The sequence below is a fragment of the Thalassophryne amazonica genome, chromosome 5 (assembly GCF_902500255.1).
Source record: "Thalassophryne amazonica chromosome 5, fThaAma1.1, whole genome shotgun sequence".
In the NCBI taxonomy this organism is placed as follows: domain Eukaryota; kingdom Metazoa; phylum Chordata; class Actinopteri; order Batrachoidiformes; family Batrachoididae; genus Thalassophryne; species Thalassophryne amazonica.
The window spans coordinates 23,597,492-23,615,365 of NC_047107.1; the positions used below are offsets into that span (position 1 = coordinate 23,597,492).

Consider the following 17,874-nt stretch of genomic DNA (forward strand, 5'->3'; position numbering starts at 1 on the left):
TCTGTGATCTGCTTTTTTTCTACAAAATTAAACAACTGAATGAACATCCTCCAAGGCCGGTGATTCCATAATTTTTGCCAGGGGTTGTATATGTGACAATAGGAGTTAAGGGGTTAAGGTCAGAAATGTACTGAAGTAAAAGTGAAAGTAAGCTGAATTTAAAAAAACTCAAGTACAGTCTCCCAAAACGTACTTAAGTACAGTAGTGAAGTATTTTTACTTTGTTACTATACAACACTGGTAAACACGGCAGCGGTGGAGCTGTTTTCGGATGATTTTTTTTTTTTAGTCTGACATCAGCCCACTAACCACACCACTTGTCCCGTCCATCAGAGAAAGACAGGTGAAATGTCCCCTGCGGGCCCCTCCCCATGGCCACAGTGCCTGTCTACTGTCCACCTCAGCACACAAGGGCATCTGAGTAACTGCAGGGGGCACCAATTTACCAAGACCACACAGTCACAATACCACCTTGCAGGGCAGGTGATGAGCTTAACTGTCTTACATACCCTGGCCGGCATCCCAGGTCAGCTGTTCCTGGTCAAGTCTGTGTGTATATATATATATATATATATATATATATATATATATATATATATATATATATATATATATATATATATATATATATATATATGTGTGTGTGTGTGTGTGAGCTTGCTGATGATCACACAAACCTGTATAGACTGTGAATCCAGGATCAATGTATCCCATATGAGTATGTGTCTGAGTGACATATGAGTGAGAACAGGTGAGAATGTGTCAAAGCTCAGGGGAAATGAAAGGACATAAATCAAATAGCCAATCATAGCTGCATCAGGGCCAATGAAGGGAACATGATCTGGAGTACAGCAGGAAAGAAGTGAGAGGATCAGCTCGGTCAACACACAACACTGTTCTCGCCAGTGACCCGTGTTATGTGCAGTCCATATAACACATAACGAGAGGGAAGATGGCTCCCTGTAGGCTCATACACCTTGGTGGGCTGGAATGTCCTGACTGCGCCACGCCTGTGGGAGGGGCAAAATACCTGCAAACAGTGGAGTGTATAACGGTGGGATGTTGGTGCACGATCCTGCAATCGCTGCCAGCACACCACCGCAGCGAGCAGTATTTAAGCAATAGCGCCATTAAAAAAAGTGCATTCTTTAGGTGTAAACAGCAAAGTTAAATTTGAAATTTAATTTAAATGAATCCATAGAGCAGTAAGAGCCTTCCTGCTGAACTTTTTTATTATTATCATCAAGCCAGTTAGAAAGAAGTAGGGATTTATTTTTATAAAGTACTCTTTAGTTAGGAGATAATGGATCTGAAGTTCTCTTAAAAGTTTTTGTGTCGTCGCCGTATGTCACAGTGGCCGATCCTCGGGAAGTGAAAAGCAACTACAGCGTCTGACTGCAGGATGCTCACTTTCACGAGGGTTTACAATCATGTGACACGGTGATGATGTGCAGTGCCAAAGTTTAACTGAGCGTCTAATCGACATGCAGTGCATTATGTCCACAATGCATTGCATCAAGCCAGCGCCATATGAAGGCCAATGCACTTTTTGTCACCATTAGTGCTGCACAATTTGATGAAAAAGTTGTATTATTGTGATATGGTAAAAGTATGGTCTTGTCGTGTACAGTGACTGATTTTCAAATTTTGTCTCTGTATGCCATCAAAATGCCATTAATGAAAGTCAAACTCTTGCAGTGTCCATTTTTAACTTTAATTCAAAGTTGTTTAAAGTATGAAATTAATTTATATTTCGATCTCATTTCTATTTAATTATTGTCACTTGTATTAATTTGACCTTTTACTTAACCAGGCAAAAATCAACTGACAACCAGTTTTCATTTTCAGCAATGATCTGGGTAAGACGCATCACCAAAACCACAGAAAACTCTTTCACTTTCTTGGATAATACCACCTATATGACTTAAAGACAGGACAATCTCCCAGTGTCTTAAGCCCAGATCAAAGTAAAACTTGATTAAACTGAACAATGTTATGTTTGTTACCAAATCGAGCTCTCAATCAATGAATGCGTCTTCAAACTCAGAAAAACAGAAATTATTCCAAAAAACAGACAAAAAAATAAACGACTCAGAAAAATACAAATAATTACTCAGAAAAACAAACCAAAAATAAATTTATCAAGTGAATGCAATACTCTTCTGTAAATCCAGTTTTTTTTTTCTAATGAAAAAAGTCAAGATTAAGTAACAAAGTCAATCATGTATATGTATCACGAGGGCACAGTTTGCTTTTCCTGTTCATTTTATATCACAGATTGTGTTCATGAACACAACCTTTAAATTCAATCGCGAGCCAATTCCACTGATTCTTGCCATTTAAACTTTTTGAAAGTTTCTCGCCACCTTCCTTCTGTCCACCGTTGCTCTGTGACACAGGCCAAATTCTTCTTTTAAAAAACTTGATAGCTCTTAAAGTGTGCGATGTCCACATGCTACTTTTAGGTTAAGGAACAGTCTTGAAGCAGACATACAACATCGCGTAACAACCAACCAGTCCCACTTTACAACTGTCCTAACAGCTACGCTTTGAGTTTGCCATTTTCTCCGCGGACACTGATTTGTATCTGTTATATAGATCAGTGTCTGCAGATTTATAAAACTTGCACTATGTCGTTAAAAAACAAAAAAAAGCTTTGCGATAGGCATTTTGCAAACTCAGTGAGGATCACGATTACAGAGTAAAATACTAACCCCACCCCCATGATGAAATCCTCAGAATTCCTCTGATCTGCAGAGTTTTCACAGCCCTGTTTAATGCCCACTTGTTTATTATTCACCCAGGTACCTCAAAACACAAACAGGAAGCGCCCTCCTTAATCCTTCACTCGTTAAAGCCAGTAAACACTGCACTCAAGACATTTATCTTTCTTCAACAAACACGCATAAAGTTGGGGGAGATAAGTATTTTGATGGTGGCAAACAGACCACAGCAACACACAACAGTCAGCGCTGAAGGCGATTTATTTACAACATACCCTCCAACGATTATACAACTGTAGTCTGATACCGAAATTACAATTGTGATGCAGTTAATGGTGAAGCCCTTGTCACCATGCTGAGTGAGTAATAACCCCGTTTGTAACACCAACCCTAAATTACTGAGTAAGCAGCATTCAAATAACTAAGGGAAAAGATGATAGCATAGCACAGGCCACAGGTTGGCTCCCTTCACTACAAACTATTAGGACCATTTCAAAATTCAGAATAAAGTAGTTCTTCAAAGAAGAAAAAATGTGGCAGTCACCAGCTGGTAAAAAAAAAAAAGGTACCGACACTGTAAAACCCACCTACAAGAGAAGTTCAATTTTCTCTTTCTTATGGACAAAAACACACAAAAAGTCTTCAGCTTACACATTAATGCTGAGAATCTCAACATTAAAATTTCTCCTTCTTCATATGTGTATCGGTGCAACAGGATGTGTCCACAGACCGTCAGAATTTGACACCAATGTCTGCAGTCTGTGGTGTCAGGTTGTTGCCTCTCCCCTGGACGCACTTCCACAGCCTGAGGTGTTGTTGCCTGTACGCTGTTGTTGAGTATCTCCTGACATTTATGTCGACATCCGACAGACACGTTTCAGCTGAATGGAGAGAGTTTCTCGCTGCCGAACTCATCTTTGTGCTTCCATGGCATCACCTTTGACTCTTCGTTTGCTTTTGAATGGTCATTCTCATCTTCCAGCAGTGAGAGGTCGAGCGGCGGCAGAGGGACTCTCCAGTACTGGAAGGAGTTGTAAGCGTAGTCATTGTTGCTATCAACAACAGCCTGAAAGAGACGAGAATGTGATGCAAAATGAGTCAGAGTTGGGGGTCAAGCACAAATTGATAGAGATAATATTCCAGTATGCAGAAATTAAAGTAAAAATCAAATCTATTTGGATTTGAGGTCAATGCATGAGAATGCATTTCTTTTTATACGCAATATGAACAAACATTTTTGTGCTGGTAATTTGTGCCATGGTAATCAACTGGTTTGGTGCTGGATTCAGCACTTTTACAAGATAATTACGATTATCAATTACGAGATAGTCACTGAAGGCCTGAAATACAGGAACTGATGTATATAAAAGGCATCACGATGACGTCACGTGCCAGAGCAGGGCCATATTGGTAAACAGAAAACTACACTGACTGTGCGTAATATCTGAAGATGCCACCGTTGAAAGCGTGCACTCTTTGATCCATCACACGCTGATGGATCAGCTCAGCGTTGTGCCTAAAACCCACCATCACACCACATCCAGATAGATGCCAAACCGTTTTAAAGATTTTCATTTTGCAAGCATTTAGTCTCAAGGATCAGATGTGGTTTGGCTCAGAAGTGTCCAGTACAGGTGGGAGATGGGATCGTGAGATAGAAGGAATCGCGAAGACGACACGTGCCGGGCGGGGGCCACACTGGTAGGCGGAAAACTGTTTTGTAGCCACTGACTGTGCCAGGGGTAGAGAAATCCACTGGTTCAAGGTCAGGGTCCAGTAATTTTTGACTTAGGTCTAGCTAATATTTTCTCCTGCTAGACCAATATCTAGTTAAAAATTTTGTAGGTCTAATGAATCTGAGCACTTTTGAATTTGCTTTGGATTTTTTTTTTTTTTTTATCTCATTCTGGTGTTAAGTAAATTACAGTCTAGACTTAATAGTGTGTTTAATGTGTATGTTGTGATGTTTCAATAATAATAATAATATAATGTAATTTGATTGGTCAATCAAAATAACAACTGAGATCAACTGTTGTATTTTGCTACAAAATCAGAATGTGATGTGAAACTTTTACATGATTTTCTTCAACAGTCCTAGTCTGAGATGCAGCCCTAGATTCAACACAAAATGAAAATGTTCTATCATGCTATAGATTTACAAACACAATAATGATTGCATACACATGATGTGATGATTAATATATTTAACCAGGTTAGTCCCATTGAGATTAAGACCTCTTTTGCAAGGGAGACCTGGACAATTATAAAGTTTCCAATTCACCTAACCTGCATGTCTTTAAATGTGGGAGGAAACCGGAGCACCCAGAGGAAACCCACGCAAACATGGGAAGAAGATGCAAACTCTACAGGTGGGAATTGAACCCATGACCTTACTGTGAGGCAGCAGTGCTAACCACTAATCCACCGTGCTGCCCTGCTATGATGAGGCTCGCCTTCGTAGGCTCTGAGCTTCCAAATACCTGGGCCACTACCTTGGACCAGGTGCTTAGGGGAAGAAAAAAAAAAACAGCAATGTGATTCATCTATAATATTCAAGACAGCAAAAGTTACCCCCAATGCTATAGGTGTTTGGAAAGCTAAGGGGGGATGTCCCCCCCCTAGAAAATTTTGAGAATACAAGTGCCCTGTGGTGCATTCTGGTGCATTCTTTGGACTAAATTTGGACCTGAAACAGCTGTTAAATTTCTCTTGTGATCTCATGCAGTTTGGCACAACATGTGGCTTTTGAATGCATGTTGTGCATCCTGTAGGAGCATGTACAGAATATAACAACACAACAGTTTACAAATATAGCTAAATCTTCATGAAAACATTATTTAGATTGTTTGTGATTGGGCTCAAAAACTAGGCAATTAAAAATCATAACGCTCAACTAAAATGTTATAAATAACTTCATAACTGCTTTCAGACTAGGTAAAGAGACATCATACCATAATACTGAAGCCACTCGATTACTATTATTCATTCAATAAGGCACAACAATAAAATGTTAAATTTGTTGAAATTATCCATCTCAGTCTGAGCCCAAACACCTCTAAGAATCTGAACCTGAATTTATTTATTTTATACAGAAAATTTACAGATTTACATACCTTGATTAACATACCTTATAGTAAAAAAGCCATATTCTTGTGTAAATTCCTGTAAATCCACTCAAAGCCACTGTGTCTTTTTCCCATGAAAACGTCTACCTTAATAAAAACTCATTTACATTATTGTGTAAATTCATGCAGCCTAAATCCATTCAAAGCCAGTCTTTTTCCCCACTGAAAGAAAGTCTAGATTAATGAAAAAAAGTCACATAATCTTTTCTAAAATCCTGTTTGAACAGCACAATGTTTATTTTCCAGAGAGAAAAATTCTTACTGTGTTTCCTGAGGGGGCACAGGTCACTTTTCCCGTTTCTTTTATCTTTCAGGTGTGTTGATGAAGCCAGCGACAATTCCACAGATTCTTGTCCTTATCAGACTTTTTCCAAACAATCTTTCTCGCCATCTTCTCTCTGTCCGACGTTGGTCCGTGACAGAGACATGCTGCACAAGTCTTCTTTTAAAAACTTTAGCGCTCTAAAGGTTTGCGATGTTCACATGCTACGTTTAGCTAAAGCTTCGTGCAGGAGACACACAGCATCGCCGCAGCAACCAACCAGTCTCACTTTACGACAACTGTCGCAACAGCCAGGCTTTTTTTTCCTCAGAGGACACTGATTTGAATCAGTGTCCGCGGACTGCCGCAGTCTTATAAAGCTTGCACGATGTCGTTAAAAAAAAAAAAAAGAACACTTTTGATAGACATTTTAAAAACTCAGTGACAATCATGATTACAGAGTAAAATACTAACACCTCCCCCCATGATGAAATCCGCAGAATTTCGCGGATCCACAGATTTTTCACAGCCCTGCATTTCTTTTAGATGGCAAGAATTTACAAAAAGACGGAAAACCATCCAAAGACAGCGAATAAGCATCCCTGCAGGAGGACCAGTAACAAAACTGGTACTAATGGTCCTAACTAGGGCTGCAGCTAGTGATTATTTTAGTAATCGATTATTTGAGTAATTGGACAAAAAGTACTTTTGCGATTTTAATAGGGATGGGTACTGATAAGATTTTCTAGATAAATAAACACTGTCGATTCCACTTATCGATACGATTCTTTATCGATACCTCCTGTGAATTTTCTGTGTACTACAAGTAGGCTTTACAGGTTTTCTATGTCAACAACGTTTTATTGAAATTGGTCACTGGATCCTTAATCTCTGGACAGAATAAACTCTACATGGTGGATCCTTTATCTCTGGACATAAATAGAAATAAACAAAATATGTCGTTTTCAGGGCTGTGAAATGAAAATTGTGAAATCCGAGGAAAATTCCCAGGGGGTTAAGCAGGGAGTCTTGGGCCAATGGGACCCCCAGAAACTAAATTGATTTTGTATCTAACAATACATTTTCAGCATCTCCTGGAAGAAAAAAAATCTCAAAAGAAGTGCATATTTAAATGATCCTAGATTCAACCTTTCATTTGAACCGTCAATGATAATGTTGAAATAACAGAGCATGATGTGGAAGTAGGACCTGGAATGATTTTCCTTTTAATTGTAAACCAAATTATGCATTAACTCAGAACAATTGAACTACATGAAATTCATGAGACTGAAAAGACTGTTAAAGCATTTCAAAAACCACAGCTAAAGCTTGTAGAATATTTTGAAAATCAAGGTAAAATATCAATAACATACCTTATAGTAAAAAGTCATATTGTGTAAATTCCTGTAAATCCACTCAAAGGCATGGTGTCTTTTCCCCATGAAAAAAGTCTACATTAATAAAAACTCATTTACGTTCTTGTGTAAATTCATGTAAATCCATTCAAAGCCACAATGTCTTTTTTTTCCCCCAATGAAAGAAAGTCTAGAAGGCTTTATTTTACTGTGTGTGCCACGTTGGAAAGCAGTAGCTTTTGGATTAGCCTTTACACGGTTTATGGGCATGCTCTAGTCTTGTTTTTTTTTTTCTGGGGATGTTACAGCACAACACACTGGCCTGGTATATGTACTACAATGTTAAACGAAGCTTCGAGGCACAGAATTTGCCTTGAACATTTTTTGTAATCGAATTATTTGAATGACTCGACTAATCGTTTCAGCCCTAGTTCTGACCAGTAGGCTCAAAAAATATTTCTCTAACCCTGTGTGCATGACATTCCAAAGTATGCACTCGGTGATCATAAAAACACATCACATCCAGATGGATGACAATCAGTTTTAAAGATTTTTCATTTAGCAAGCATTTAGTCTATATAATATATAATTAAAGCAGCCACCTCCTTGTGGCGGCTTTTTTGTGGTCAAAGAGAAAGCTTTGGCTCATTGTTTTTCCTACATAATTTTTTCAACTTTGCACTGGGTGCACACGCAGAACTGCTGCATTTAATGACTCCGTCAACACAAGTGAACTGCAGCCTGATGCACAGATGTCCACACCGGCCGGACTGTGGAGGAGTGTCTTTTTTTGAACAGTGTATAAAAAGTTGCTCAACTTCAAAGTACATCCTGCTGCTGCATGTCACTCAGCCTGCAACGACGGAACCAGACAGTAGAAAGAGCTCAGACAGACATCAGCATCTGCCGCAGCAGGGTGATAACGGCATTCCCGCATATGACCACTAATAAAATAATTGTACGCCTCCAAAAATTTGAAAGCCTTCATGGTCGTCGTCCCCAAGATTTAATTTCTCACAATATCGCTTTCAATCTTCAGGATCAAGAGTTGACAAGTAAGCTTAAGTCATCTTCCCATGTTTTCTCACTGCACCTGCTTGGAGTCTGGAGTTTTCTGCCTACCAGTCCATGCGCATGCGCGGGAAAGTCAAGTAAACAACAACAGTGTTCCCTTCTGTACATCTTGCGTTCATAGTGACTGCAATGAAAAATAAGTCATAAAATGCCTCCTCTCTTTATTCATTATTATGATGGCCATTTGTTGCATTTCCATACCGTTACTTTCATGGGTGGGGGGTTGAATTTGATCCATACAGAATATGTTCGTCATGGCGATAATAAAGCTGGAAGTATAACTTGGAAAGGGTGACGCCTAGTGGAGATTTATTGCCATTACAGCTCAGTTAAGACCAACCTGATTAAAAATAGTAATAATAGCCCTAAGAAAGACTTACGTTGTATTGTCGTGTACTTACTGTAGTTTGAGCTTTTTCAGTGACAGCCTCCGAAGACTTGTTGTCCAGTCTGGGTCTTTTCTTGGACTTTTTCGCCGTGCTGGAGCTGAGGCGGTCGTGGAAACTTCCAGAAGCTTGCAGCGATAAGGCGCAGGCAGCGAGCTGCTTCGAGGGGTCACAGCGGGAGCTGCTGCGAGAAGGAGCTCCATCTCCATCCTCTTCACTACACTGCTCCGGGTCCAATGAAGAGCAGCTCGGCCTCTTTCTGCAGCGGCTACCCAGCAGAGCCAGCACGGACGGCGGCTCCACCGTGCTGTCCAGCCGCATGTCCGGAAGAGGGCGGTAGCGTTTTTTGGAGGGAGAGTCGTGCAACAAAGTGTCCTCAGCGCGTCTCTTTGCCATATCAGCTGTGCCACCGCTAAGCATGCGAGAAGAAACACCACGTTACCTCACATTTCAAAAATGTCCTCCCCCGCTGAGACGGTAAGTCTGCAGACTTGCCTCCGCTACGCTGTCGAGAAGAAGCAAGTCACACTGACCAATCACAGCAGAGCACCGAGGCCTGTGGTTACCACCCACAACACCCGAAGCTCCTCCCACTAACATCCAGAGCCAGTTGCCAGATCAGAAACAGCTTTGATTCTGAAAATTAAAATTTGGTGTTGAAAATATAAAAATTCATTCAAATTACTGGAAAACGGAAGGGGGGGCTGGAGCGTATCCCAGCAGTCATAGGGCATCTTTTGGATGGGGGAGGAAGCTGGAGCACCCGGAGGGATCGCACGGTACTAGGGGAGCTATGACCACTACCTTTGCACTCCCCCCAGGACTAAACCAAACAAACTTTTAGGTTCCTTAGATGACCCCAAAACACAATCAGAATGTTCCCAAAAATGAAAACTGGCCAGTTATCCAAGATGGCATCCAAGATGGCTGCCAAAATAGGGTTTTTCCTCACTAAAACACCTTTAAAACAACACATAAACAACTTCCTACTATGTACTTTAATGGTAAGGGTCTATTGGTGGCCATTTTGAATCTTAGACCCATGAATGAATTTAGGCACAAATGAGTTTGCTGTGACCCGCAGCGGTCTTCCCATTGAATCTCTGTGATATTTAAGTTGTTTATATGTTGTTTAAAGTTGTTTTAGTAAAAAACCCAGTTTGGGCAGCCATCTTGGCTAACTGGCTTGAGGCCAGCTTTTATTTTTGGGAACGTCCTGATTGTGTTTTGGGGTCATCTAAGGAACCTAAAAAAGTTGGTTTGGTTTAGTCCTGGGGGGGGCGGTGCAAAGGTAGTGGTCGTAGCTCCCCTAGTACAGGGAGAGCACACAAACTCCACACAGAAAACCCACAGGTGGGAATCGATCCCATGAGGCAACATTGCTAACCACAAAGTCACCGTGCTGCCAAACATGAATATGAAATAAAAACAAGCGTGCTACCTGTGGGGATCCACGGGATCTAGATTGGGCAGTGTTTATAGGTATCTGACATTTTTCAAGGGTTGTAATAAATTCAGTAAAGCTTGTATAATTAGTTGGAATGCTGTGTGAGTCCAGAATGTTTTTAGAACTTTAGACTTCAACAATTTTTAGAAGAGGTACCTAACCCTTTTATTTCCTGTTAATTATGTAATTTTTAATGTTAATTTACTGTCTTAATATATTTATAAATTGTTTAGATTCTTGTTATCACAAACACTATTATTGTTGTTATCATTATCATCAGTATTATTATTATTATTATATTTTATTATTACTTCTATTTTGTCATTTGATTTTTAAATGGACCACAATGGAAATGTGCTTTCACTTTCTTGTGTCATCCATGTATTTACAATTATATTATACTCGTATACTTACATTGAACTTACTAAATAAAATCCTGCATGCATTCACACTTTTAATATAAATATCATTTACCACCCCCTACTGGAATGGCGTGTTAGTCTAGAATGTCATTAGCAACATTAGCCAATACCCACAGTTTCTCCAAAAATATTAGTCGTATCAATGTTCTGTTTTGGTGCCATGCATCCTTGACCCAAAATACATAAACATACCAAATGGCAAATGTCAGTTGTCCCCAGTCACCCACAAACAGAGCTTTTTGTTTTTTCTGCATTCTGCTGTAAACAGGTTCTTTTAATTTTTACACACGAACAGAGACAGTGGCGGAAGACATTAACACACTATCCTTCTCACTCTTGGTAACGACATCATGACACTTAACTAAACTGACCTCAAAAATACAATAAATTAATATAACTTTTTAAATCAAATATTTAAGTAGGGCTTTCCCAGGAATCAAAGCACTAAACAAAAGTCGCTGCTCCTTCTCGTTGAAAGGAGCCAGCTGAGGTGGTTTGGGCATCTGGTAAGGATGCCTCCTGGGCATCTCCCTAGGGAGGTGTTCCATGCATGTCCATCTGGGAGGAGACCCTGGGGAAGACCCAGGGCTAGGTGGAGAGATTATATATCCACACTGGCCTGGGAATGCCTTGGGATCCCCCAGTCAGAGGTGGTCAATGTGGCACTGGAAAGGGAAGTCTGGGGTCCCCTGCTGGAGCTGTTGCCCCCGTGGCCCGAACCTGGAAAAGCGGTTGAAGATGAATGAATGAATGAATGAATAAAAGAATAAATGCCAACAATAAAAAATGTACACAACAAAGCATAGAGGTTAACACTGATGCCTCACAGAAAGAAGTTTGTGGGACTGCTTCCCACAAATTAATGACACAATTGAGATAATGGTTCCGGAGCTGACGCCACTAACTCCTTCTTGTCCAATGTCAGCACGCCGGGAAGTTCCTGGTTTTTAGTGGCGCGCAGTTCAAAATCCGAATATTTATCTCTTCAAGAGCTGCGCACCAGGAAAGGATAAATTTCAAACTGTTGTTTAATTTTAGTCTTAAATATTAATGAAAACATTGTGTCACCTACACTTTAAAGACAATATAAGAAGAGCAGATAGCCCTTATCTGCACTATTCCAGTCCACCCAGGTGTAAATAAGTTCCTGCCTTAACTTGGGAAATAACCTACATCAGACTTGTCCCCCATCCAGTGGGATTCATGGACTCATACATTTCATGCCACAAAATCTGTCACTAAGCCACATCACCAGTGGGCCTCGGTGCACCGATAGAACTTTGTGTATTCACTCACCACACTTGTGTTTCCTGGTGTTAATAAACTAGTCTTGGATTCAAGTGTTTTCAATTTTTTACTTTAGTAAACAACAAAGGTCAGTGTATCTTTAGCAGAAATTCAGCAGATGAGGTGACAGCAAGATGACTGTAAGATCAATGATGTTGCCATGATGTTGAGTTGGTTTTGTGATAACTTGCCTTCCGTGGTGCTTACCACAAAGGGCAGCAACAAAATAGTTATCTGGTGGCACATTGAGGTCACCTCCAAGACTGAGGCCCCCAAGTGATATGTAAGTGGTGCAAATTTGGTGGCCCTGCACTGAGGCTGTGGAAAGTTAAGCCTCAGTCCCACCGAATAATAAGCCATGAATGAGTGTGTCAGTGATTATTCAAAGAATGATCCACGTTTTAAGCTATCACGTATCCGTTACTAAAGTGTCTCTATGTGCCTCTCTGTACCTCACGTGCTAGGTATCAGCCTCGAGTGAGCCCCGTCCAGCCTCGAATGGCTCATATTGCCGCATATGATCCATGTAGCACCATGTAACGCGATGTTGGTGCACGTTTAGGCATGGGTTTGGTCCAAACCTCCAGGCCTCCCACACTTGGTCACTTTAAAGTATGGGTTTTCAATTCATAGTATTCATTCAAGATTTTGTCACATTTTTTAAAACGCAGTCCAAAAATAGATGCTCCTGCACAGTCCGGCTGGTGTGCGCTGTGAGCCAGATAGCAGTTCACCTGTGTTCCAGAGTCATTAAATGCAGCAGACCAGCTAGAACTGAACCATGGGTTCCTGGACAGTCACCTCTGCAGTTCCTCGAGCTGGCTTTATTTCTTCCGTGGCTTATATAGTCATTTTGACACCGTGATTCAACTTTTGTCTTTGTGTTCATCCATTATTGACTGCAAAATCGCTCTTTTGCACGCTGGCGTTCTGTGTTCCTGGACAGTCGCCTCTGCGATCCTTCTCACTGACTTAATTTCTTCCGCGGCTTTAAACACAGTCATTTTGACACTGATCCAACTTTTAACTTAGGTTTTGTCCGTTACTGACTGCAAAATCACTCTTTTGCGAGCTGGCATTCTGCATAAATGCTCAGCGCAAGTCATTACATCACTGCGCACACACAGCGGAGCTCATCTGTTACATTAACAAGATGTTAAAACTATCATAAACATACTTTTACAGCTACTTGTATAGAAGGAATGAACATGCAACTGTTTTGCCAAGCTATCAAAATGCAAACATTACAAATACTTACCTTTTAAGCTGTTCCAAATACGTTCTCCACCTCAGTCGACGAGAGAGAGGGGAAAAAGGGTCCAAAACAAACAGTTATCTGTGATTCCAGAAACAATTAGGTGTTTTCAACTGCCAAGCTCTGACAGAAAATGATTAATCCGCTACAAAATCATTATTTTATATGGGTGATTCTTAGACTACGGGCACTTATTATGTCCTTTGATCATATTGTATGAAAAACAGAAAAAAGGGGAAATTTCACACTTTTATAGTTATCTTTACAATGAAAGTGTGTTAAGAAATTTGTTCTTGTAGTCTATGATGACTTTTTCACCTTTTTTCAGCATCATTATATGCAAATATTGCCGTTTTGTGCTTGTCCCACACCCAGACTTTTGATCTTCAATGATAAAAATGAATGGTAAAGAAACATTTTTTCTAATGTTTTAAAATATCTCTGAATAAAATATCAGTAATATAATCAAAACATAATTGGGGTATTCAATGTCATACAACTGTTGTGATTTTTTTAAACAAAATGTAGTTGTCCCACACTATTGCCGTAATTTCCACCACAACACTGTAATGTCCCTTTAAACAGTTTGTATGAAAGATTGTTTGGGTAGTTTCTATGGAGATAAACCGTGACATCAGAGCACATGTATATAGTGCCAAATCACAACAAACAGTTGCCCCAAGGCGCTTTATATTGTAAGGCAATGGTGTGGTGGAAATTACATTTACAAGGCCAATAGTGCCCGTAGTTAAAGAATCACCCATATACAGAGTCCGGCGGAAAAAGCAGGTGGAATTGTAGTGCGCAAGAGGGCTGAGCCTGTCCAAAATAGCCAGTCCAGTCCTCATAGTCGCCAGGTGCTCAGATAATGGGCTTTTAACAGCCTCATCCTCACCACAAGCATGCCTCCAAAATCCTCGTAGCACCTTGTACACAAACTGCCCCATACTGTTGTTGCTGAATTTTGTACTTCTAGAAATTAGCACAACACTCAGAGATGAGCCTCGTTAGCCGAATAGTCTGCCTCTAAGAGCCTCTCAGAGGCACTATTCTCCCACCATTGTTGAATATATCCTCTCGTACGAAAAGAACCCAAGCTGCATGGCTCATTAATTTACTGTTCATTATTTGGTGGGACCAGGGCTTTACAACGGTACTGCATGTACTGCGTTTTCCCCCCACCCCCTGCTTTTTTTTAGTTTTTTGCACTCCTCAAACGCATCAGGCCTACATGGGCTGCATATATGATGCAAATTTGATGGCACTGCACTCAACCTGTGGAAAGCAGGTCAAGGTTAGTCAACATCAAACTCACCCAAGACCTATGTGGGATGCATATGTGGTCAAAATTCATTGACCCTGCACTCATTCTGTAGAAAATGATTGTGACCAATGTATTTTTCAGTTTCTTTTTTTGTAGAACATTGAAAAGCACAAGGTCACTCATCCAACCCAGTCTCACAACTTTTTTTTCGTGCTCCCGTCACGAAATTATGACATTTTGTGGCGGGGTTTCTTTTTTGAAATTTTAATATTACTAACCTCACCCCGTCCCCTAAAACATTAAGAAAAGGGCCCATTTCACATTTAGTGGAAAATGATTACTGTAAATAAGTAACCTCAGCTATATATATATATATATATATATATATATATATATATATATATATATATGTTGTGTGGGCCGCTGAAGAGGAGGTACTGCTGGCCCGCCACCACCAGAGGGCGCCGCCGCCTCACAGGAGCAGCCAAGGTGACAGCTGTCACCCATCACCTGAGACAGCTGACAGCAATCATCAGTCGGGTATATCAGCAGGACGGCACCTCCACCTCATTGCCGAGATATCGTTTCTACCAGAGAGGTGACGTATCAAAGCCTACTGAGTACACAGTATTGACTGAGCTAGTTATTGGTTACTGTTCCAACGAGAGGTGGAGGTACCTTTCCTGCCGTTCGGAGTTCTGGGTGCAAACGCGCCCCCATCTAACTGTTCTTTTTCCCTCGCCAGCAGTACCAGGTCCGACACGCGGAGGCAGTGGCCACCTGGGAGTTCGGGACTTGGCGGCTCCAGTATACCCGGGGACCTGTGGCGGAGGAAGCCGTGTGGTTCCGGTCTTACCTTGGAGAGGCGTCTCCTATCTTCGAGCCTGCCCACACGACACCTTTGTGTATTGACTTTTGTCCAATTCTGTAATTGGTTGTATTCGTTGTGCACATTCACAACAGTAAAGCGTTGTTATTTTGACTTACTCCATTGTCCGTTCATTTGCGCCCCCTGTTGTGGGTCCGTGTTCCTACACTTTCCCAACAGGATATCTCGGCCAGCGTCATGGATCCCGAGGGGCGTCAACCGGCTGTTGAACGGCCAATGGAAGAACACGGCGCACAGGCGTCCGCAGGAGGGGTAATCGGTGAGTTGCAGCGGATCCTCACCGCTTTCACGACTCGGTTAGATTTAATGACCGAGCAGAACGCCCTCCTGAACCGCAGGGTGGAGGCTCTCGCCGCGCAGGTGGAAGCACGCCCTCCGGGCACCGCTGCGGCTCTCCCTCCCGTAGACCCTGTGCGTGACAGCGACGTTCCACTGGTTGTCCAACGACCCCCCCCCACCATCCCCTGAAGCATACATAAGCCCCCCGGAGCCGTACGGAGGCTGTGTGGAGACGTGCGCGGATTTCCTTATGCAGTGTTCGCTCGTCTTCGCACAGCGTCCCGTCATGTACGCGACCGACGCTAGCAAAGTAGCTTATGTGATAAATCTGCTTCGTGGTGAGGCACGCGCTTGGGCTACAGCGCTCTGGGAGCAAAGTTCACGGCTCCTTCTGACATATGATGGGTTTGTAAGGGAGCTCAGAACAGTGTTCGATCACCCTAATAGAGGAGAGACCGCTTCAGCCGTGCTGCTGTCAATGAGACAGGGGCGCCGGAGCGCAGCTGCCTATGCAGTCGACTTCCGCATCGCGGCTGCGAGGTCCGGCTGGAATAACACTGCCCTCCGCGCCGCCTTCGTAAACGGACTGTCATTGGTCCTCAAGGAGCACCTGGTGGCTAAGGACGAACCGCGGGATTTGGATGGGCTTATCGATCTTGTCATACGATTAGACAATCGGTTAAATGAGCGCCGTCGGGAACGAGACGAAGGGCGTGGCCAGGCACACGTCGTCCCTCTCCCTTCCGGTTCCAACCGCGTTCCGCCCTCCCCACGCTCCACGGCCCCTGCGCTCCGTGCGATCACAGCTCCCCCTGCTGACGAAGCTATGGACACGAGTAGGGCAACATTTAGGGCACCGGCCACACAGAGGAGGCTGGCCCGCGGAGCGTGTTTTGTTTGTGGCTCGATTGAGCATCAGGTACGAGACTGCCCCGAGCGGTTAAACACCAACGCCCGCCCCTAGACACTGGGCTAGGGGAGGGCCGAGACGTGCACGTGGGACACACCCACATCGCCACACGACTCCCAGTTACAATCCTTTATGAGGATTTAACCCTGAAGGCCCCAGCACTGGTGGACACGGGCTCAGAAGGGAATTTGCTTGATAGCAAATGGGCCAGGGAGATAGGGTTCCCTCTGGTGGCACTTACCTCGCCTGTGCAGGTTCGGGCACTAGATGGCTCCCTACTCCCTCCAATCACTCACAAGACACCACCAGTAACTCTGGTGGTGTCGGGGAATCACCGGGAGGAGATCGAGTTTTTTGTAACTCCGGCCACCTCCCGTGTGATTTTAGGTTTTCCCTGGATGTTGAAACACAATCCCCGGATCGATTGGCCGTCCGGGGTAGTGGTCCAGTGGAGCGAGACCTGCCATCGGGTATGTTTAGGTTCCTCGGTTCCTCCCGGTTCCCAGGCCAGGGAGGAGGTCAGAGCCCCGCCCAATCTAGGGACGGTGCCGGTGCAGTACCATGACCTTGCGGAGGTGTTCAGCAAGGATCTGGCACTCACCCTTCCCCCGCACCGCCCGTATGATTGTGCCATTGATTTGGTTCCAGGCGTTGAGTTCCCGTCCAGCAGGCTGTACAACCTCTCACGACCTGAACGCGAATCAATGGAGACCTACATCCGGGACTCTTTGGCTGCCGGGTTGATCCGGAATTCCACCTCCCCGATGGGTGTGGGTTTCTTTTTTGTGGGGAAAAAGGATGGCGGATTACGTCCATGCATTGATTACAGGGGGCTGAACGAAATCACGGTTCGTAACCGATACCCCTTACCCTTGTTGGATTCGGTGTTCACGCCCCTGCATGGAGCCAAGATATTCACCAAGCTTGATCTTAGGAATGCGTATCACCTGGTTCGGATCCGGAAGGGAGACGAGTGGAAGACGGCATTTAACACCCCGTTGGGTCATTTTGAGTACCTGGTCATGCCGTTCGGTCTTACAAATGCTCCCGCGACGTTCCAAGCATTGGTTAATGATGTCTTGCGGGACTTCCTGCACCGATTCGTCTTCGTATATCTAGACGACATACTCATCTTTTCTCCGGATCCTGAGACTCATGTCCGACATGTACGTCAGGTCCTGCAGCGGTTATTGGAG

At 42.9% G+C, this 17,874-nt stretch overlaps 1 protein-coding gene across 1 annotated transcript; it reads right to left on the bottom strand.

Annotated features, from left to right (window-relative positions):
* Window positions 1-714: 714 nt before the first annotated feature.
* Window positions 715-9,421, bottom strand: wu:fa19b12 (uncharacterized protein LOC560551 homolog). The gene is made up of 2 exons (XM_034169796.1): window positions 8,941-9,421; window positions 715-3,789 (listed from the first exon to the last, which is right to left on the bottom strand). The coding sequence occupies exons 1-2, from the start codon at window positions 9,343-9,345 to the stop codon at window positions 3,601-3,603; spliced, it is 594 nt and encodes a 197-aa protein (XP_034025687.1). The 5' UTR covers window positions 9,346-9,421; the 3' UTR covers window positions 715-3,600.
* Between the last annotated feature and the right edge of the window lie 8,453 nt (window positions 9,422-17,874).